Here is a 25,164-nt window from a genome sequence, read left to right on the forward strand (position 1 = left end):
CTTTTTCATTCTGTAATTAACACTAACATTATTCGGTATCATCTCCATATTATTCTTTATTGTATCATTTACATATTACTCTTTGTATTCATTCATGTGATACGCATATGGGTCCATAAGAACAACATTGTTTTTTCTTATTCATATCGTAAAGTCTGTTAGTATTTTACACAATTTACATGACAGCATTCATTCATTTGCATATGCTAACCCCCCTTTGCTTCTTTACTTTATAGCCTATATGAGATGTTGAATTGCATTACGTGACATAGGGTTGTAAGCAGTAGCTATTGATGGCGTAAATGGTGTGGATGGAATCGCGTCACCAGTTGATATTGATTCGCGGGAGTATTTGTTATGGAGGCACGCGAGTACTAAATTTTGAATCACGTCAGTTGTTAATATGGAATCGCGTCACTAATCCACTTGAAATCATGTGAGTAGTAAATATGGATCACGTGAACTGTTAAGATTTAGAATTGCATGAGTATTTGATATTTACTCCCGTTAGTAGTAAATATAGAGTGTCGTTACTAGTTAATATGAAAACGCGTGACATGACTATTTTGTAGTAAATATATAGTATTTGATATTTTTTCTGCTTCGTCTTCTTCCTATGCTTCTGTTTCGATAAACGTTCAGTTGTTCTGGACCTGCCTGAGTACCGATAACTTGTCAATATATCGATAGCTGCTCTGAAAGTGGATGGAACTTGTATGAAAGAGCAAACTGAACTGTCTGGTTGGGAAATGAAAAGTAATATACACAAGATGTCCATATGGAAGAGAAAACCTTCAAGTCCCATGTTCAGTTGTTTTGGACCTCCATTGTTCCCCAACTAGTTCCAGCGGCCCCACCATTGGACTTGAAGGTTTTCTCTTCCATATGGACATATTGTGTATCTTACTTTTCATTCCTCAACTAGACAGTTTAGTTTGCTCTTTCATACAAGTTCCATCCACTTACAGAGACACATCTTGTGTTTTAGATTTGCTTTTCTACTGGAATATGTGCAACTAGTCCCTCAAACTCAAAGACACCTCCTCCTCTTTGGAAGCTGCCTCTTTCTCCTTCTCGACTTTTGGATCTCTAGAGGTCATTTTTCAATTATCTGAGATTGATTAAGATAATTGAATTTGATTCAAATGGTTAATGGTTCCCTTTATTTATAGGCATGAATGCTGACTCTTTATTTTCTACAACCATATCAATGCAATGAAGGGGGGCTGAATTGGTTATTAAGTACCTGTTCGGCCTGCCCTTTCATCTTATCTACCTCTTAAAAGCAAAAGCCAGGCCAAACATCATTCGTTTGCATATGCTAACCCCCATTTGCTTCTTTACTTTATAGCCTATATGACATGTTGAATTGCATTGCGTGACATAGGGTTTTAAGAAGTTGCTATTGAATGGCGCGAATGGTGTGGATGGAATCGCATCACCAGTTGATATTGATTCGCAGGAGTATTTGTTATGGAGTCACGCAAGTACTAAATTTTGAATCACGTCAGTTGTTAATATGGAATCGCATTACTAATCCACTTAGAATCGTGTGAGTAGTAAATATGGATCACGTGAACCGTTAAGATTTAGAATCGTGTGAGTATTTGATATTGACTCTCGTTAGTAGTAAATATGGAGTGGCGTTACTAGTTAATATGAAAATGCGTGACATGACTTTTTTGTAGAATCGCGTGACGAGTTGATATTGACTCGCATGAGTAATATATATGGAGTGGCGTTACTAGTTATTATGGAATGGCATGGGTATTTATTCTAAAATCGTGTGAGTAGACAAATGAAGTCTCGTGACTGGATATTATGGAATTACATTACTAGTTGATATGGAGTCGCATGAGTAGTATATATGGAGTGGTGTTATTAATTCTTATTGAATTGCGTGACTAGATGATATGGGATCGCGTGACTAGTTGATCTTGCATCGTGTGACTCACCTATTTTGTGTCATGTTCTTCGAATAAGGGTAAGCCAATTATCATCGACAATATCAAACCATAACTCAACCCCAAGCACCATCATAACAAAATATCGAGTTAAAGAAAACAAAATACCACAAGTGAATTATGAAATACAAACTACAGTATCCATAATCCAGTTAACCCACAACTTTCAAATATGAATGTTCATCTCGTATGGTTGACTCAACTAGAACCAATGACAACTGACTTCCTTTTTCTCTGAGGTTAATGTAGGAGAAACTCATCTGAGGACAGTCAATTCTGTCTCGTTTCTGCTGCCCGAACAGCTGTATCTGTTCTTTGCATTAGAAGAATTTCAACATTCTGTATCCTCAATTCCAATGCCTGCATTGTAGCAGTTTAATTACTGAGTTTCTCATCAATCCTTAGAAGCATATTATACATCACATAATTGGAAACAAGAACTCTAGACGGTTGTTTGGATGGAGTATCATGGGCAGCATGAACTGGGCTGCCTTCGACAGAGTTCAATGGCTCATCAAGACTTAAATCATATCCCCTTTTCACGAGCCATCAAAACGAGAGATTAAGAGGTCTGCGACTGTTCCAATTAGCTAGATACCTATTGCTCCATAACCCTTTCTTCTTAACTAGAGCCGATATGATGTTCCTGTATGGAAGGGTTGTCTCTTCCAGCATGGCAACTTTTCTCATTCTCATGATCATATATTCTGCAATATTCACGCCAAACTGGTTTCCAATTGTTTCCATCATCCACAGATCCTCAGCGCTAACATGTCTTAAATGACTGATCCTTCCCTGTAATGTGGAAGCCAGAAAATTATGTACCAGCCTATCTGGTGCAGAATTCAAATGAAGAGCAGAACATGAATTTGTGGTGTATGGTTCTCTTCTACTTGTCACTTGGGCGCACATGCGGGATGGGTCCTATAATGGTGGAGGTCTGTATTGTCCGTGTTTATACTCCGTTTTCAAGAGCTTCCCAATATCAAAGGGAGTCATTGTAAACTCTATTCCTCCCAAAAACACGTTCAAAACAAATGGGTCAAAATCTCTAGGATTTTCAAATTCATTTTCACTCCAGCGAATGCTGGAGTAAAATTCCTTAACAAATGTCAGGCTATAATCAAAAAATGGAAAGGTACTTAGACCCTTAAGTTTACCCATGTCGAAAAATGAAGATATGTCACCCTCAAGGTATATGTTTTCTTGTAAGCTTTCCCAATCTACCACTTTCCCGCTCGATATTACGGCATTCTCTATTATCCAATACCTACCACCATGTGATATGTCCCTAAATCATAAGGGAGAGCACAGATTATTACTTGGTTGAATTGAAAAACCAATTGATGCGGTAGGCAGTTGAAGATCTAGTTTCCATTTCTTCCTTAATCGTAGGGTAGAGTATTCATCATCACCCATACTTTGGTCGCCATTGTCATGGATATTAGGTCTGCTCGAAGATGCGGCCATTGCTTAAGACAGTTCAGGATGGTTCAACTTTAGTGGTTCAACTTCCTTTCACCCTTAAACTAAGTTTGAAACGGTTGGAAAATGAAACGGCATCTATCGATAGTTATTGGGAAGACTGAAATATGAAAGAAACGGTTGGAAGCTATCTTGTGCCCTTTATGTTTTTTGATTACAACGGTCGACATTAAGGGTGCGTTTGGTATAAGGGATGTAAAGTCACATTCCCTGCAATGTGCCCAATTAAATTACATTGCAATGTTTGTTTTGTAACAAACCACACAACGTAAGATTGCAATCAATACTTCTAAAGAAGCCAGAGCTTGTACCCGAGAATTCAATTGACTTCAAATGGAAATGGTTTAAGGTAAACTAAAATTTCTTAAACATAATTGGCTTGAGTATAAGAATCTATTAAAAGTGCAATCACATTAGAAAAGAAATGACACATGATCCACTTGAGGATGAAATTGATGAAGAGTATGTGGAATCAGAAGCGATGAAAAATGCAGATATGATCCAATGCATTGAGACATCAAATGCATGGACTACTTAGAGAAATACTTGTAGATGGAAGTTGCATCATCTCAAGAACAACTATTAGTATTATTATACATCATTTTCTGGGTAAAAATATGAAGTAGGATGCCTAATCAATCATGCAAATATTATTAAATGAAATATTTTGTGCTTTATTCAATGGTTTACAATAAAATACAAATTATTAAGGAGTACAATGAATTTGATGATCAAACAAATGGGCTAAATACTGTAATTGGAATTTGATGATCCAACTATGCAATGGCATTTTCATAAATAATGGGAACTGTAGTCAACTATAGAAAAAATATATAATTTTTTCCAACACTTTCTCCTCACTTCCACTAGCTTCTTCTTTTTCTTCCCATCCTTCTTCCTCAATAAACGTTTTCCATATTGCATGGGAGCCATCCCTTGAAACATCCATAACTTTCTCAAAGTAACTTCAATTCTCATGCTTTAGTACACTTTTTCAAACCTCCATAACTAGGATAAGGTCTTTCTCTTCCATATGGATATCTTGTGTATCTTACTTTTCATTTAAACTCTGTTAAACTCAAGTTGAAATAGTATTATTCAATGCAAATATCAATGGCAACTTTGAAACAATCCCTAACAACTGATGTATGAAGGGCCACTATCTTCAGGTATGACACCGATAACATTATCAGAGTTTGTAGTCCGTATTGGACAGTGATTTCGTCTGTGCCCGGGTTGTCTACAAATTGCACATGCCTTGGGTCAACGTCGTCGAGCCGTCGGTTGAGCAGATGATGTTTCCTCGTTTGTCGGTAGAGATGCAAACGAAGTCCAGCAATTTTGTCTATTATGACCATAGCTCTTGCATTGTGAACATCTACGTCGTCCGCTGCCTTCCCCAACTGATGGAATCCTTTTCCTTCTAGGTCTTCCCGCTTGACCTCGCCAACTTGGTGGTAAAATGACATTTTGTTGAACGTCATCAAGGATGTCCCACTCATTGAGATGCTTAACCGGGCGAATGGGAACCGCATATCCCTCTGCCTAAGACGGAGTCTTGTAATAGTCCGAGCAAAATTCAATGGCTGCATGGTTGCACTTACTGCCAAGGCAATGAAATCATAGATGGCAAACAATGTAAAAATTCAATTCATCATACACAATATAACAAAACATGATTGCTCATACCTTATTGCCGCCATGGCATGCGTGCAGGGGAGTAGATCGGACTGAAACTCAACTCATAAACACTCCTTGGTGGAGAGGTTCACGACTCTGTCCTTACTCTCGCCTATAACTTGAAACTCCACCCGATCGATTGCTTGTATGAAAAAGTGACATGCTTCATTAAACAATCTGTTTAACAGATCGGTAGCCCAAGGGCTGAAGGGTGTGGTCAAATTCAATGCCTTATTGTGCCAGTCATGGAACCAACGTTGAAACATGCCTCTAATGCACTCGATCAAGACCGTTATTGGCATTTTTCTTGCATGCCTCAAGCAAGAGTTAATACACGTTGTAGTGTTGGATGTCATTAGCTTAGATGGCCTTACTGGTGACCGTGCACGTGCCCATCTATCAGGGCCTAATCTCATGAGGTTGTTATAAGCAGGTTTGCAAAGCTGTTTCAGCTTATTCATATGTTTGTCAAAATCGACGACCCTATAGCATTTGGGGGCCATGGTGAAAATCGCTGCAACATCTTCGCGCTTGAACCTATTTTTAACGTTTTTCCCTAAGTGATAATTGCATAGACTGTGATGAGCGTCCTTGTACACTTTCTCAATTACATTCTTAATGCCAAAATGCTTATCAAAAATGAACATTGCATTTTCAGGACAACCAATCGCACGACGCAATTGGTTAAGAAACCACGACCAAGACTCTTTGTCTTCGACGTGGCCAATGCCAAATGTAAGTGGATATATATGTTCATTCGCATCTTTGCATACTGCCACAAACAGAATACCCTTGAATCTACCTTTTAGATGTGTGGCATCGATAGCGACTACAGGCCGCATTACAGCACTGAACCCCCGAATACATGATCCAAGCACCCAGAAATAATATTTGAATCGTTGTTCCCCATCAGTAGTGACACACGTCACAATACCGAGATTTTCACGTTCCAACATATGGAAATACGAGGGGAGGAGTTGGAATGACTCTTTCGACGGACCAAACATAAGACTCTCTACGTACTCATTCGCTTGCCAAGCCTTACCATATAGGCATTGCAATTCCCACTTGCGATTCATCTCTTCCACTATTTCCTTTTGTCTCAATGGGGTTACACAATTTTCTTGCACCCTACTGGATATAAGCTCACCAATTACCCTCGCGTTCGCAGTTCGATACCCACATTGCAAACCATAGACAGTACACGTGTGTACCTTATACAACGTCCAAACATACCAATATTCTCCCTCAAGCAACTTCGTTGCACGCAAAGCAAACTTGCATGCCTTATCCTTACAACCAACCTCAAAACGAGCGTGACATGACTTTTTAACTCTAAACTCAAAATACTCTTTTAGTGCCAACATACTCAAAGCTCGTTTCAATTCAACCTTCGATAGAAACACTTTTCCACGATATAAGTGGTTGTCCATTGATCTGGATTCCTCACTCTTAACTGTTTGGAAGGATATCATATCTAGCCCGGGAATAATCCATTGACGAGATACGCCTATATTTACTCTCTCTTGATCACTGTCATCAGGCGAATGAATGACGTTCTCAAGTGTGATGGCATTCTCGTAAATAGGGTATGCACCCTCAATATCTTCTAATTCAACGATTTTGCAATGGTCGTCCAACTCAACCTCTTCTAACACAATAATTATGGTATGACCTCTACCGCCATCTGCATGATTGCAATCAAGAATGTCAGTCTGATCAACCCTGTCATCCTCGAACAGTCTTCATGTCCGCCAACATAATCATCTTTATAGTCATAACGTAACTCATGGTTCCGATCTGTCGTGTCGTCCTCTTCAACATCATCTTCAATCTGATCAGATGCATCGTCATCACTCACAACCATCACAGTGTCATTTGCTAATGACAATGGACCCAATGCATTTTCGAGCGACAGTTGTGTTTGTTGCAAAGTACCGAGTATTTCGTTCGATGCACATTCCGATCGAAATTATGCAGACACCTCATGTGTGCGTCGGGCTGTTGAAACTCAAGAGGATACATCAAACGTGATTACCATGGTTGTTTGTTAGGAAATGCATGGTGTGGTATATCAGAATAATTAACATTATGTTCTTGTTGATTATTATGCTGGATATCGTGCTCATGTGGAATATTGTTTGCATTTTCTGCCTTAACTGTCACAAACACAACAACTACCCTCTAATCTAGCAGAATACTCGCTACATCTTCATCATCCCTAATAACTGCACACGAAACCCCTGCGGCATGGCTGAGCGATGCATGTAGCTTGATTTCATTATTATATGAGTTGACCCCAACAACCTCTTCAACTAGCTTCACTAGTCTCAAAAATGACAAATCACTCCCAACACCCCTCACTCGTGTCTCACCACCCTTGTAAGTGTCATCGACCCAATGACCACCGTATGTAATCATAAGCTTCACATTTGGCAGGCCGTTGAAATTTAAGAGAAAATAAGTATCACGATCAGTCAATTTATCAAAAATAGCCCCTCAATGCATATAAATCACTTATGCAATGCCTAAGTCACATTTGGCCGGCCGCAGAAATTTAACAAAAATTAAGTGTCGCAATGTCTAATACACATTAATGCAATGCCTAATAACTAGTGAACAAACGCCCCTAACAAGAGGCGAATTGCACAAGTCACTCACCACTGCTCTCGCCATATATAACAACAGGTCACGTAATATATAAAAACCAGTAACGCAATCCTAAAAAACTACTGAACAAAAGCCTCTAAATAATACATGAATTGCACAAGTCACGTGCAACCACTCTCGCAATACATAACAATAGGTAACGCAATATATAAAAATCGGTCACGCAACCCTAAAAAACATTAAACAAAAGCCTTTAAACAACACATGAATTGCACAAGTCATGCGCCACCACTCATGTTACAATAGGTAACGCAATATATATAAACCAGTCACGCAAGCCTAAAAAACTACTAAACAAAAGCCTCAGAACAATACATGAATTGCACAAGTCACGCGCCACCACTCTCGCTATAACAGGTAACGTAATATATAAAAGCTAGTCACGCACTGCCTAAAAAACTACTGAACAAAAGCCTCAAAGCAACACATGAATTGCACAAGTCAGGCATGCACCACTAGGCTCGCAACACCTAAGAATAAGTCACCCAATGAATAATAAGCCTCTAAAAAAGAGGTGAATTGCATAAGTCACACACCACTAGTCTCGCTCGTAATACCTAATAATAAGTCAATCGGTGCCTAATATCCACTCACGTTATACCAACTTAAACAATCACATACTGGCCCAACGTCACGCAATACATAACAATACGTCACCATAGGTACTCTATTCCATATACATACAAGCCACTCACGCAATGTCTCAACAGAAGATATGCATTGCATAATTCACGCATCGCGTATAACCCACTCTCTCAATACCTAATAATAGGTCACCCAATGCCTAACATCCACTCATGAAGTTATACAGCATAATATAACTTAAACGAACAAAATAACTCAACGAAATATGTGCTCAATGAAAATAAAAATTGCTATAAATTTTATTCAAATTTTATTAAAAAGACCCCCTCGAAAATACAAGGAGATGATACCAAAAAAAAATAAACCGTAGTTCATTTCTTCATAAGTTCATCTACTTTGAACTTTATCTCGACGAGAATCTTTTCGTTGCTCAAGATGGCAGCCTCCAGGTCAAAAGTCCTTTACATCAGGTTGTCGATGAGGACTTGCATCTCCTGCTGGAATATGTGCAACTGGTCCTTCACACTCAAAGGCACCTCCTCCTCTTCGAAGGTTGCCTCTTTCCCCTTCTTGACTCTTGGATCTCTGAACGTCATTTTTCAATTTTCTGAGATCGATTAAGATAATTGAATTTGATTCAAATGGTTACTGGTTCCCTTTATTTATAGGCATGAAAGCTAACTCTTCATTTTCTACAGCCATATCAGTGCAATGAAGGGGAGCTGAATTGGTTATTAAGTACCTGTTCGGCCTGCCCTTCCATCTTATCTATCTCTTAAAAGCAAAAGCCAAGCCAAACATCATTTTCCAAGAAATTCTTAATAAAAAGCAGCTTAAAGGTTTTCTCTCTTTTTCACTAATCAACAAGGATTTTAATGTTACCTCTTTTCTCTTTTTTTTTTTTTTAATTTAGGCATCATGGTAGACCAACCAAAATCTAATACTATTGCTACTATACAAGTCTGAAATTATATATAAACTTCAAGAATTACATTAAAGCTTATTAGGTTATTGAAGATAATCAGTAGAGAATCACCTTCAGCATTAGGTAGCTAAAGTCATGTAATGCCTACAAATAGGTCACGCAATGCTCAACAAATATTCAGTCACGTAATGCCTATAAAGAACTCACACAATGCTTAACAAATATTTAGTTAGGTAATATTCAGTCACGTATTAACTGTCACGCAACGCTCAACATATATTCAGTCACGTAATGCCTATAAAGAACTCACGTAATGCTCAACAAATATTCAGGCACCTAAAGCCAAATAAACAAGTAACAATTCCTAATATCCAGTCACACACCCTAATATCCAGTGACTCAATGCCTAAGAAATATTCACGCATCGCCTATAAACTGATTGATTTCACTACCCCCAGCTAGATTTAAGTTTTCAAACTCATATAATTTACCCATCAACTTTTTCATTCTATGAATAACCCTAAATAAACGCAAGAACCCATAACAAATACCTTGACATCATCTCTGCACTTTGGGATCGTAAGAAAGTTAGCTGCTGATATAGCCCTCGATGGTGTTGGAGAGCTAGACGGAGGGATAGCTAAATCTAAATCGAGAATTAATTTTGGAATTTTAATCTGAATGGCGGGAGACCAGAAACAAAGAAACTGAGACGCGTCTTCATTTGGATTAATTGGATTAAAGGGTATTCTTGTCAAGTTCTGCCAAAAATTGGCTAAAAACAGTTAAAATTATAGAAATGGTCATTGTTGAAGTCACCTTACTACGAAAGTCATTTCCCACAATTTCCTCTTATTAAAAAGAGTATCATTTGACCCCCCAGGTGACTACTCCTCTAATTCTTTCTGTCGTTAGGTTTTACTTACTAACACCCCTCATGCAAATCACTGAAAGATGATATGGTCTAGTTTTGACACCTTTTAAAATAGAGATCTTTTGCTGGCAGCTTGTGAGAGGACGCTTGGTAGTTAGAGAAACTCTTGCAACGATAGGTATTATTAGTAGCAATGCTGCCACTTGCCTCCTATGTAGAAGAAAGCTTGAAACAATATATCACTTATTCTTCGCTTGTGAGAAAACTTTGATTAATTTGGCAGCTATGGTGCTCTTTGTGGAATGTCGACTAGGTCTCACATCATAACCCACTTGATTGTTTCCTTAGCTGGGCTAGTTTTGCTAACAACGTACAAAATGGTGCGATTTGAAAGCTTGATCGCTGCTTGCAGTGGTCCCTTGTCTTTGAGAATCATCAACGCTTACGATAAATATCTTGTTGTGACTGTTTGTTAGTTGGGTGCGAGATATCTTGCTTCTATCGATTGTAATGCAGGCTGAGCATTTTGTACAGAGTTTTTTGTTCCTTCTTGACCTGGTGGCTTTTAGAGCAAAGCTGGTTGTGTATATCGTGGAGTCAAGTGGTATTCCTTTTGTTAACCACTGCTCCCTTTTTCCCTTTTATGAATGATTTATAGTAAAACTTTTATAAATTAATACCTTTAGGGCCATAAAATTTATTAATTAATAGAGATTTTATTTAATCAATAAATTATTAATTAATTTATTTATATATTAATTAATAAAATATTAATTTATCAAGGTATTTTTTATTTTTTTCAAAATATTGAACTCAATACATGTATTATATATTGTGATTATACAAATATTACTTAATTATTAAATTACAAATATCACTATTTGTGGTGAGCAAATTATTGAGAACATCATAAGAAATAACCAAAAAGATAAAATTGAAAACGATAGTTCTTTACTGAAGCCTATCTCTTGCAAAAATGCATTCAAAGTAACAATCACATTGCATAATTTTTTTCTTACAATATGAGATCACTATACCAGAGCTTCTTAATGCACAAAGAAAAGTTAGAGATAAAGTTCAAAGAGACATCAATTTTAAGAAAAAATAAATAACATTGGAGTCATATTTTACAAAAGACTATTCATTGAGTCATGTATAGATATCTACATAATTTTGATGTATAAGGAGATTATTAATTTATATCTAAGTGGGACCTATCTGTTTTTTTAAATATATTATCTCATAAATTTAGCGAATTATTAATTTACCACATAGATCTTGAGTCGAGACTAATTAAAAGTATTATTTGATCAAAGTTATTAATTTATCGAGTATTAATTTATAAATGTTCTAAAGTATATACATCTTGCTTAAAAAAAAAAGTATTATTTACTATTCATACTAACTTAATAAAAATATATCTTTCAATGGGTCAATTACCTGACATTAATACTTAGAAATTATAAAAGTCCCAAAATTATGATATAATGAATTGATATAATCTTGTTATAATTTTAAGGCTTGACTATTTTCGCATTTTGCCATTAATAGAGAAATAAAGATGTCTTGGGTTGACGCATAAAATAATAAATTTATATGATCAATTAATTTTCATAACATTAATTAAATTTTAAATTTCAAATATTCTATATTGAAAAGGTTGAAAATACATTATTTAATCATTCTATAATAATTATAAATAATTCAATTTTTAAAATTAAATTTTTTTGAAAAAAATCATTTATTCATTTACTCAATCTAAAAATTTATTTATTTTCAATTTAAGTCTTTTCACATTACAAATTTGAATTTAAATAGATTTTAAATCGTCTGAATGACTTCTGATTTTGACTAGTTAAGCTCAAGTCGCATTACATTTGGGTCACTTCAAGTTCAGATGGTGTCGAGTGGCATTGAGTTTGTATTATTTTGAATTAATATTCTTACGGTTTCCAATCTTTGATTTTTTTAATCAATTCGGATTAAATGGATTTTTGGGTTGAATCAGATTTTGTCACTTATATTTAATCTTGATTTCTTGTCAACCATTGAAAATTAACGTTTTTAACTTGTAGGACTGACATTTCATGATTACAAGGTAATGAAGAAAGAATAAGTTGAGTTATATATGATTGATAATCAAAATCGACTTAAAAATCTACATTTATTCTATTGTGCTAAAAGAAATATCAGATGCGTACAAGCCTGGAAAGGTACATGTCCAGGAGATGTTTTGTCCTGTTATTTTACAAGCAAAATTAAATTCCATTTCTTTGGAGACATGTACATTCTTCCACAATATTTAGATGGTGTTATGAGTAATGTCCCCCTTACCAAAGAGATTACGCACCGGTACGCTTGGCAGGGCTGGAACAGGCAGGTGGGTTCTGTTTGCCAGAAGTTCTGGGTTTCACATTGGTACATTCGGATGTTGCAGGTCCTCCAGGTCCTTTGTAGGTGATGTCAATGTCGGCGAGTTCCACACGATCGCATGGCAAACCGCGGCTGCAAACAAGCCCGACAGCTTGCTGAGTTGAAGAAGTGCCCCGAATTTTCTTGAAGCTAATGTTGCTGAGTTTAATACGCGATGGAACCTGGATAAGCAAAAATTATGGTTTAAGGCGTTTAAACTTAAATAGTGAGAAACCCTTTTCACTTTATCAGGATTTTTAAAGTGTACGTACCTTTAAATTGCATAGGTTCCATGGGCAGTATTCCTGATCAATGAGGATAGGATTGCCGACATTATTCAAGATAATATCCTCAAAATGCATATCCGTTGCTGAGCCAGGATGTGAGTCTGGCCAAGTTTTGACCCTAACACCATTCATTGTGTTACTGAGGGTGCAATTCCTGACAAAAATTCCACTCACTGGTTCTTCATCATTGAACTTTCCAAGACTGCCCACACTGATGCCATGTCCTGGACCGCAGGTTACTCTTTCGACGATCACATTCTTGCTACCATCACCCAAGGAGACACAATCATCACCGGTTTTAATGTTTGTGTCAAGAACCTTGACCCCATTCGATCGCCCAATATGGATTCCATCCGTGTTTATGCTGTTTTCCGGAGCGGAGACAGTGAAATGTTGGAAGGTAAAGTTTCGGCATCCCAAAACATTAACCTGGAACTGTTTGCTGTCCTTGGTAGTTATGCCTTGTACAATGGCGTTGCTGACGTAATTGAACCTTAAATTCTGGTTATTATTATCACGAGAACTAAATGTTGTTAGAGACAATTATTTCTTGTTGTTCTAATCAAAGGGTTAAAATGCAATACTCCATATGCTAGCCAGGAATCCGGAGAATGTCATATTGAGCACATATTCATGGCTCCTGATTATATATAAACAACAGCTTTTTAAGTTCTTCAGTAGTCTAAGCTGCAAGTATATGAGATTATTGAAAGAAAATTTTTGAGCAATGCTTCTTTATAATTTGAAGAATCACTTAACGTAAAGAATAGTTCACTTGAATTTCAAAAGCAGAAAGATAAAAAAATCTTACAATGGGAAGTGCGGCGCAATATTTGTTCTTAGCGCAATTGTTCTTGCCCCAAACAGCGGCTCCTTGGCCATCAAAAACTCCACCGCCAGATATTGTAAGATGATCAACGTGGTTGAAGACAACCCAATTAGGGTCCTTGAAAGCGCTAGGATCTGCCGGAGCCTTTATGATGCCACTAACCTGAAGTTCAATAGCTGATTTGCAAGGACCATCCAGGCTTGCTCGGCTCAATCTGTACGTCCCTTTCGGAATTACAATCTTACTTGGAGTTGTCGATGCACATGCTTCTTTCCAAGCATTCAGCAAAGGCTACGTGCCAAAAACCAAAAGCCAAAAGCTAAAAATAAAAATTGTTTATCATTTCACGACAAAATTAAGTTTTATATATAGCTGCATTTTGCTTACAGTGCTCAAATCCGTCTTCTCGTCAGCCTTCGCGCCATATTTGGCAACTACATCAACAACGGTAGATTGGGCTTTGGGGATTGAAGTAGTGAACAAAAGTAATAATATTGATAGAACTGGAATATTCAACAGTACAGCCATGCTTTTCCGTGTTCAAATATCTATACTGAATCTTATTGGAGTGATGGAATTCTGTTTCGGTTCAAACCATTTATATAGAGTTTTCGGGAGAGCGACAACCACTAGAATTTCAACCAAACGCATTCTAATTTTATCCGTGGCGGAGATGAAGTTCTAGCTCTTTTCCTTCCTATTATTAGCTCTTTCCTCTTTTTAACGTAATCACTGGGTCAGGGTACTCTCTTGCTTGCGGTTTGCCACACGGTTTAATCTTTACTCCAAATATGCCAGCGCTTTGTTGCAGGGCAAATTTTTTATTAAAACAAGTAAATACTTTTTTCAAAATTTTAAAAAAATTTATTCATTTTTTACCTTTGAAAGCATGTTAATATCAATATAATCAAATGTTGTTAACAATCATAGTTCTCATTGAGAAAAACAATTAATGTTAAGGATGTAATATTTAAAAACAACAACTCCTAAATTACACATGATTTCGTATAGCAACATTGATAAAATATTTAAATAAAGAGTAATTGAATATATAATTATAATTTATTTAAATGCTATTAGATTTTATTTGTTTAGCGTAAAGATTATGTTTATTATTTCTCCCCCATGGCTGCCTTAAGCTTCCTTTCTATCTCTTGTTTTCTCCTAAATTTAAAATTAAAAAATTGTAAAATCGAAAGAAACTACCAATACAAGAAAACAAACCCATATCGATGGATTATCGACAAAACCTAGCTACAATGAATATTGATAGATTACTAACGAAATCTCAACGGATTACTAACGGAATCTCAACAGAATACACCGACAAAATATAATCCACTAGTAAAACAATGGCGCGAAATGTGGTGTGATGGCACTAAGTTTACTGACGAAATATTTCCGTCAGTAATGTCTTCGCCGATGGAGTTTTTTGACCACCTTCATTGTAAGGAATATAATCAAGTCAACTGCCATTTCATCAGCTCACGCAATTTTCTGTCGTGTGTGATACGCACTCCATCTACCTTTCAACTTAACCCTTAATTGTAAGGAATCAAAAATGTTTTGCCCTTGATTATTACAATTGAAGCGTTTGGTTCTTAATTGAAAAAGTGTCCAAATGTTTAGCCCCAATTTGAGCATTTAACTAAAATTAATAAGCGGTATGCCTGTGGGGACATCAATTTACAGCATTGCAGTGTTAGTGAGAAACCTGCAATAAACTGTCCAATAGTTTGGATTTGTCTTTAGACAAAAAGATGAAGCAAGTAGAAATATCACTGGCAATTGATTCACAATAATATGGTTTTGAACAAAAATTTACAAAATAGGTTGCAGATAAGCTATTGGTCTGTTATCATACCGTTTTTGAGTGTGGCATGTATTTAAACAACAGAGCATGTATGTTGTTTTACATTTTTTGATGTAAAAGGAAAGCAAACATTTTGTTTAGGTTTTTTGATACTTGGTATTGGATTGTTTGATAGTTGATTCTTCCTCTTGATTGCATGGTTGCTGTTAGTTTTTGAGGCATGGAGTTTAAGAAGAGTTCCCTAGCAACTTGGCTATTATGGGTGATGGAGCGATTACTGTTTAGGGTTGTCAAAGGTGATATGGTGCTAATCTAGATGGAGTGACAGTAGAAAGAGCGAGGGAAAGTTGGTCTCCAATCTCATTACAATCAAACATTTTATAATTGAAACATACTTTCGATGAAGCATGGATTATTTCAAGGATTGTGATATTGTATGATGAGTTTTAAATGAGTTTTATGAAAGCTATATATATAATATGCAAATATGCCTATTATGTATTTAGTTTTGTGTATGGGGAACAAGCACTTTGATTGATTTGACATCTCAAAATTCTAAATTTTTGTAAATGAATTGATATTACGTTGATACTTTAAATTTGTGATGAAAATGATTTTGAAAAGACCCTAACATTAGGTCAATTTGATTTTGATAAGTTAAATTGAGTTTATAACAATAGAGGAATCTTGTTTCAACATTTTGATTTCTGTTAGTGAATGATTCACCCTTTACTTCAAAAGAAGATTTTCTTTTAAGTGTCAATTCTTGTAAGTCAAAAGACATTTTGTGTCAAAAGTATTAATACTTCTAGCATAAGTATCAATACATTAAGTCGAGGAAACCCTGGAAATCATTTTGTTTTAAAAGTATCGGTACCTTGAAAGGAAGAATCAATACCTAAGGCTTATTTGTGAACTTTTCACTCTTTTAAAAGGATTTTGAGATACAATTGACTATCATATTTCCAAATATGATTTTTAAGGATTTTGTTTACACTCTAAAATGGTTTGATTACGCTTGAGAAGCGAAACTTGAAAAGATTTGAAATCTACTTGTATACATTTTTTATAAAAATGTATTTTTGTAAACATTCTTCCGTTTAGCTTATTCCCTTTCCCTATATATACTCACGGAGTTATTTATAACTCATACATGTAAAATACATTTGTTATTTTAGATCAGTATACTATTTGGCTCATCGTCCTTTAGAAGGAGCTATTTCTGTATTGTGGTAGGTGGTCTAAGGCATCTAGTAGACATCACCCCTTTTGTTTATGTTGTACTCTGTTATTTATATGGTTTGTTGTTATTTGATTTCAGTACTTTGTTATACATTGTAATAAATAATTACACATTGGTTTTGCCACGATATGGCTTATACTCTGCTGGTTTGAAAAGAATTTTTGTTTTTAAATATTAAGCACGAGAAAGTGCATATATATTTTTTGAAATTGAATACACTCACATATGTGTGTGTGTGTGTGTTTGTGTGAATATGGTGATGCATCTCATGGTTTATTATCTGTATTTGATTTTCGTTTCATATTTTGGGGCTTTCTTGGGTCAAGTGGGTTCTTCCCATTAAGCTTTTGCACTAGTCATGGGGAATGGTCCCTGAGTTTAGGTCATGACAATACTATTTGAGGTATAAAGAATTTGTTGTTGGTTTCTATAGTAAAAATGATTTTTCCTTTTACTATGTTTGAACCTAGTTGTGTGATTATAATAGGTGCTTGGTTGAGAGGAATGGAATAGCCATTCTTCACCTAATCTTAAACCCCCTCTAAAAACTTGTTTACTTCATAGGAATTGCCATTTCTCGAAATGGTCATTCTTGAAGAAACTTGAATAGCCATTACCAAGGAAACCTTAGTAATAGCTATTCCAAGGATAGGGGAATAGGTCAAAAAAAATTTAGAACAAAATTACCTTTAAATAAATTTAAAAATTACCATTATAACATAAATTTTCTTCAATTTTCACATTTTCTTTCTCTCTCTACCCATCTTTTACTTATTTCCTTCTTTCTCTACCCATCTTTTACTTTTTTCCTTCTCTTTCTAAAGTCCTTTAACAGAGGGCGACTGTGGCACTATGCCAATTGCGAGAAATGCTTATTAGCATTCTTTCACCATATTCAATCATAAGAAGTATCAATCTAGTGCTCCCTAGCTAGATTTAATCTCAAGAAACGTCGATTTGGAGCTCGACGGCCAAATCCGGCCCTATGGAACACCAAATCGATACTTCATTACTTCGGCCACATCTTTGGTGGTTAATTGGTGAGAAGAAAGGAAAATACTAGAATGAAAAAAACAGAAAAAAAGCTAAAAATTAATACTTTATTTTTTAAAATTAAATTAAATTTTAATTATAAAAAAATAATATTTAAAATTTTAATTATAAATTTTTAATATTTTAAAAATAAAATAATTATATATTATAATAAAAGGTAATTTTGTCATTTATCACTTATTCCTTGATTATTCTTAAAACTATTCTTACTAACCATGAATTAAAATAAGTCATAATAGCAATTCCTATCTTATTGTATTTCTATAAACGAAATTATATAATAACTACTCCTTCCTTTTTCTATTCTCGCGAAATGATTCTATGAACCAAATTATATAATAACTACTCCTCCCTTATTCTATTCTCGTGAAATGATTATTCCATTCCCACCTTATTCCATTATGTGAACCAAACATACCTTAAGTCTAGTACCATTATATAAACTAGAATTTTAGTTTATATTCTGTAATAGCATGACTATACAATCTAACTTTAAATTAAAAGCTTGATTAGGTATAGCAAGAAATTTCTGTAAGTTTGAAAATTCTGTTGGGTAAAGCAATTCATGATCTGATACTTGATCTATGACTGCTAAGACTATATCATTGCTATAGTATGTTTTTGCACAACCTAGTAGCAAATTAAGTGCATACACATTTATCAAATCTATTGTTTCATTGTAAGATGTTACGATATCTCTTTGTTTGAGCTATATAAGATCTACATAGTATTTGTCAAAGTTATCATAAATTGTGGAAACAATATCTCTTATTGGATTATCTATGAACGGTACCAATAGGTCATTTAGTAATGCAATCCAAACTATAATATTTCATCAGTAAATACTTACGAATTCTTTGATGGAACTAATTTTGTTAATAATCGATCAGTAATTCTTTGACACACATTAAAAGCTAGAGGCGAGAAGAGTATTGATTAAATAGTTTCCTTAATATATTTCTGATCGAAGAAATTGATGATAGAATAGTGAGATAGAATAATGATTAAGTTATCGACAGAATTATCAACAAAATATCCATTGATGATGATCATTGAAAAGGTCAGAGGATTGTCAACAGAAATTCTATTGATGATGCTTTTTTTTTGTTACTGACGAAATTTTTGTTGACAATTCCGTGATGTTTTGAATTAATATGCCTAATCAGGCTCTTTCTCCCTTATTTCCCTCTTCTATTTTCTCTCGCTTCTCTTTTTCTTCCTTCCTCGAGAGTCTCGACCCACCCTCTCTACACCCTTCGTTGCCAATTGAAGGTTGCTCGGACATGACTTATCACTAACCCAATCCTTTTGTCGTGGAACCCACCTTCTTCATTGCCAATTCGACCCTTTGCACACTAAATTTGTCAACGTTGCCAACATAGGTATTGTTACAATTTGGGCAATTTCTGTTCATTGTGGCTTGTGGGTATGGTTGGTGTGTTTGTTTATGTTCGATTTGTGCCTTTTATATAAAAATTATTGTTGGTTTGCTTGGATGTTTTTTTTGCTCAAAGCTTTTAGTATGGTGCTGAGATTGTAAATGAATCCCTGATCCATGTGTGAATATTAGGACACCAAAAGAATGAATTATTTATTGCGTACTTGTTTGATTCATATAGGTAGCCATTGCTCATAGCGAAAAGACAGAAAATTTCTTGGTTAAGGCTAGATCTTCCTTTTTGCACTTATCTATTGTTTGTAACGACTCTTAATGGCAGATACCAGTAGGTTAAAAGGGAAAAAAGGACTTAGCCATATATATATAATAAACAAAACCCTAGTACAAGCCTCCCCATTAAAGGCGTACTAGGCTAAGGCCTACACAACTGCCAAACCACACTAACCCAATTAAATGTGCAAAGCCCATCATTAATTGATCTCTTTAATATTAATTAAGCTCTCATGCTTTGTCTCACAATAAGACTAAACTATCAATCTGTTTTATTAAACCACAATTACCAATTAATAGAAGCCCACATAACAGAAAATTCTAACATTCTCTTGGTTGGGCAATATTAATTGGAGTTTATTTTGACTTTAAGAAAACACTTTAGAAAACAAAACTCCAAACTGATTGACTTATTTTGATGTGGCCACAATTTAAAAATATTTAGCCCTTAGAGTCAACATCTTAATGGTCTTGTCCAATAGAAACATCTAATACTGAATTATGACAGCTATTATGCCTTTTATTGACATAAGACCAATCCATCGTTACAAGTACTAGTGATCCTATTGACAATGGCTCTGAGTGTAGCTATGTAGCAAGAAAATAATGCCCAAATGTGATCCCAATGTGTTATTTTCAATGTCGGTCTTCTGGTTGATTTCTCTAAACTTGGTGAGAAATCTATTTGGCATTGACAGTATCCTTTTATGTCTCTTACTTATCCTCATGGTTCCTTGCTGGAATCATTCATGAGACATACTAATAAAATCACTTTTGAGTTAAACACCAATCTCAAGATTTCATAAAACATATATACAAAATAACAATTAGATGTACATGTACAAATAATACAAAATAATAGCATGGATTATCAATTAACGATGATCATCAACAAATATAAAATTAAACATCTCATGAATGTTTAAAACAAGTAGAAAAAGTCTCATCACAACTAAATGTAAACCATGAAGTGAGAGTTATATATATAACATACTCCCACTAACTAAGTACATTAAAAGACCCCAAAATACCAATGCTTTCAACATATCTACTAAAAACTATAAGTCTTAACCCTAGTCAAAGGATCAGCCAACATGTTGTCAGTGTTAATGTGCTCAACAACAATGTCACAATCTTTAACAAAATCCCTGACCTTCAGATATTTTATCTCCAAATGTTTGGATCCATTAATGCTTTTGTTGTTCTTAGTGAACAACACAATAGACCTATTATCATAATAAATTTTAAGAGGTCTAGAGATGGAATCAACAACAAATAGCCAAGAAATAAGATTTTTAAGCCAAATAGCCTACGTGGTAGCCCTATAACAAGCAACAAACTTAGCTCGCATAGTAAAGGAAGCTATGAGAGTTTGCTTAACACTCTTTCAAAAAACAACTCCTCCAGCTAACATAAAAATATACCTTGAGGTGGAATACAAGTCATCTTAACAACCAGCGAAGTCAAAATCTGTATAACCTACAATCTCAAGGTTATTCACCTTTTGCAAGTATCTTATCAATTTCTTAGCAGCAACCCAATGATCCAGACCAGGATTAATAAGATAACTACCAAGAATCCCCACTACAAAAGCTATGTCTGGTCTAATGCAAACTTGTGCATACATAAGGCTTCCAACTGCACTAGAATAACGTATGCCTTTCATAGATTCTCTCTCCAAATTATTTTTTAAATTTTGACTAAGCTTAAACTTATCATCTTTCACAATAGGTGCATCCTCAGCCTTACAATTTTGCATGTTGAATCTACTTAGCACACAATCAAGTATGCCCTCTGGGAAAGCCTAAATAAATTTTGAGTCTTATCTCTGCATATCTCAATCCCAAATACAAATAAGGCATCACCAAGATCTTTCATGTCGAAAGTCTTGGACAATGACTGCTTAGTTTCATGCAGCAATCCAACATCATTACTAGCTAGCAAGATATCAAACACATACAACACAAGGAAAATGAACTTACTCCAACTGATCTTAAGGTATATACACTGATCAACTTTATTTTCCTCAAAACCCATGGAAGTAACTATCTCATCAAACTTTAAATACCATTGTCTAGAAGCTAGCTTCAGACCATATATGGACTTCTTAAGTCTGCATACCAAATTTTCACTCCTTGATTCTTGAAATCCTTTGGGTTGAACCATATAAACCTCCTCTTGAAGGTTACTATTCAAGAAAGCTATCTTAATATCTATTTGATGATGCTTTAAATCAAAATGTGCTACTAAGGCCATGATGCTTCTAAAAGAATCCTTGGAAGACACTAGTAAAAAAGTCTCATTATAATCTACTCCCCCTCTTTGAGTAAATCCCTTTGTCACCAACTTAGCCTTAAACCTTTCAAGTTTTCCCTTAGAATATTTCTTGGTCTTATACATGCATTTGCAACCAATTGGCCTACATCCCTTTGGAAGTTCAACCAGCTCTCAAACACCATTCTGAGCCATAAAAATCATCTCATCTTTCATTGCATCCATCCACATAACAGATTGAGGATTATTCATGGCATCATTAAAAGTCACAGGGTCCACCACATGATTGATATCATCATCACTTTCTCCAGGAAAAGCCATGTAATCATTAGGAATAACAGACTTTCTTTTCCTAGAAAATCTCCTTAAAGGCACCTCAATCTCATTTTCTTGAATAGGAAGATCATCAATGGGAGTAAGAAATAGAGCTTGAGGAGGAAAATTTACATCATGTTGCCTAAGATCCTTTTTCTTAATAGCCATAGGTATTATATTACTTAATGAAGTTGGTAAAGGAATGGTTACATATCTGATAGGCTCACTACCATCCACAACTTCAGTCATAGCCTTATCAACAACATCCAACTCTAGAAATTTTGTCACTTATGATTCCACAATTTTAATTCCACGTGTAGAGTAAAAGAACCTATATCTTTTAGAATGGTTTGAGTAACCTATGAAATAGCAACAAGTAGTTCTGGGTTTAGTCTTTCTTTCAAAAGGATTATAAATTCTAACTTCTACATAACATCCCTAAACTCGAAAATGGTTCAAACTAGGTTTCCTACCGGTCCACAACTCAAAAGGTGTTGTAGGAACAAACTAACTAGGCACTCTATTAAGAACGTACAAAGCAGTTTTAATGGCTTCACCCCAAAGGGACTCGAAAAGGTTAGTCCTACTCATCATACTCCTCCTCATCTCCTTAAGGGTGCAATTCCGCCTTTCGGCCACACCATTTTGTTCAGGACTGCCAAACATGGTATATTGGGCAATAATTCCACACTCTTGTAAGTATTTGGCAAACGGTCCCATGTGTTGTTCAATTGTACCGTGTTTGCCATAATACTCACCTTTTCGGTTAGACCTAACAATTTTGATAACTTTTCCTAATTATTTCTCTACCTTAATTTTGAATTTTTCATAAGCATCAGATTTTTCATCTATTAAGTAAAGGTAACCATAATGAGAGAAATCATCAATAAAGGTAACAAAATACGTGTTACCACACAAGATAGGTGTAAGAGGTCCAATAATATCAGTGTGCACAATTCCTAAAAGATCCTTCCTACGAGTTGCCCTTTTTTTCTTAGTTTTAGTCATTTTACTCCTTATGCAATCTACATAAGTGTCTAACTTTTCAAAATCAAGATCAGGTAAAATGCCATCTTTTATCAATCTTTTGACTCTCTCATTAGAAATGTGACCCAATCTTTTCTACCACAGCAAGGAAGAGTTTTCTTTAATAAAAGATCTTTTAAACACAATGTTTTCAATATTCATGCAACTATATTCATTATTAGGGAACAAGCACAATTTATATAAATTATCAACTAGCTTAAACTCTCCAAAGACTTTCGAATTTAAAACTAAGTCAACTTTTCCATCACCAATGCCAAAATAATAACCAAGTTTATCCATTATAGAAACTGAAACCAAATTTTGCCTAAATGTCGGTACATGAAAAACATTTTCCAAAACAAGTTCAAAACCAGACTTTAAATTAAACTTATGGTTCCTACATAACTGACATCTACTTCGGCATTGTTTCCAACTTTAAGCTTGGCCTCTCTCTCACTTGGCGTCCGTTTGCTTTTAAACCTCGTAGTGTAACAGCAACATGAACAGTTGCACCACTATCAAGCCACCACAAATTTGGTGGTGCACTAACAAAATAAGATTCAAAACAAACTAGGGCCAATGACTTACCTTCTTGTTTATTCTTTTTCTCTAACCAAGACTTATACTTAGGGCATTCATGTTTCATGTGACCTTTCTTCTTGCAGGAAAAGCACCTAACCTCTTTTCTTATGACAGCTTTAGAACCACCTACCCCTTTAGTTTGACCATTACCATGCCCTTTATTGTCCTGCTTAAGGGCATTTCTAGGTTTCTTAAAATTCTTGCGGTAATAAGGATTGGAATTGGTGGTAAACAAGGTATTCTCACTCTTTTCTTTCTTGAGTTTTTTTTCCTCAGAGACGCACTTAGAAATAAGGTCATTAACACTCCAAACCTCATTCACAACATTATAAGCAGTTTCGATATGGGTAAACTCAATAGGAAAAGAATTGAATGCATGATGAACAATGAATATGTTAAGAAGGATAATGCCATGGGAAGCTAATTTAGTTTGAATGTGGACCATTTTCATGACAAAATCCCTAACCCGTCCAACACTAGTCATACTTCATACTCATAAGTTCGCTCATAAGGTTCTCAACCTCAAACTTACTAGATTTTTGGTATCTTTCACCTATTGCTTCATATAGTTCTTTAGTGATTCTAGTCTTTTGCAACGCACTCAATAGATGCTCAGAGACAGATCTCTTAATGGGATGCATACACATGCAATTTGCTCTATCCCATTTAGTAAAGAACTCTTTTTCCTTAATAGTGCTCTTGTCAGTAAGGGCAGTAAGATTATCAACACGCAAGGCTATGTCTATTTTACTCATGACCAAGGCAAAAGATAAATCTTCATTCCATCTCTTAAAGTTAGACCCATTAAGAGTCTCAATAGTAGCTTCATTATTATTCACAGTAAATGTCACTATTTAAGACAAGAAAGGCAACTATTAGTTAATTGGGCAATAACTAAATAATTAGCAATAGTCTAAAATGTACGAAAAGAAAATAACTGAAAAGTCCAGGTGCATCATCACAAACCCCCCTTTGGGCAAAGACTATGACATGCCAATAGGCACTCTCCACATAAAGCTAATATGAGAATATTCTAATTTTCAAAAAGCCTATCTCCTTTGGGCAGACAGACCTTCTAAATCGATATACACTCAACCATGATGCTTCATGTCCTACTCTAAATTACCCTACACAATAACCCCTTTTGGACAAGTGATTGTATAAAGCAATTTAAAAAAAAAATCATCCCGTAACCTTTTGTTTAAGAAAATAATCCATTAATTTCAGTAAATGAGCCACTTTAGCAACCAAACACTTACATCAATTAATAAAAAAATTTCTTAAACTAAGAATTAATTATTTGCCCAAATTCCTTAATTTGCATACTCAACCCCATATATGCAATGAACCATTCATGCTGAGACACTAAGCCTGGATGTATCTCATTTGATCCCAAATAGTATTTGTTGCAATAATACTTAGGGTATTGAACCTTTTTTTATTAAATAAATAGAATATATTCTCTAAATCATGCATAT

At 35.2% G+C, this 25,164-nt stretch overlaps 1 protein-coding gene across 1 annotated transcript; it reads right to left on the bottom strand.

The window, feature by feature from the left end:
• On the bottom strand, window positions 12,286-14,284 carry LOC18612414 (exopolygalacturonase). The gene is made up of 4 exons (XM_018119204.1): window positions 14,099-14,284; window positions 13,694-14,002; window positions 12,868-13,383; window positions 12,286-12,777 (listed from the first exon to the last, which is right to left on the bottom strand). Exons 1-4 carry the CDS (start codon window positions 14,237-14,239, stop codon window positions 12,526-12,528), a joined length of 1,218 nt encoding a protein of 405 aa, XP_017974693.1. The 5' UTR covers window positions 14,240-14,284; the 3' UTR covers window positions 12,286-12,525.

Source organism: Theobroma cacao, chromosome 1, assembly GCF_000208745.1.
Source record: "Theobroma cacao cultivar B97-61/B2 chromosome 1, Criollo_cocoa_genome_V2, whole genome shotgun sequence".
Lineage (NCBI taxonomy): Eukaryota > Viridiplantae > Streptophyta > Magnoliopsida > Malvales > Malvaceae > Theobroma > Theobroma cacao.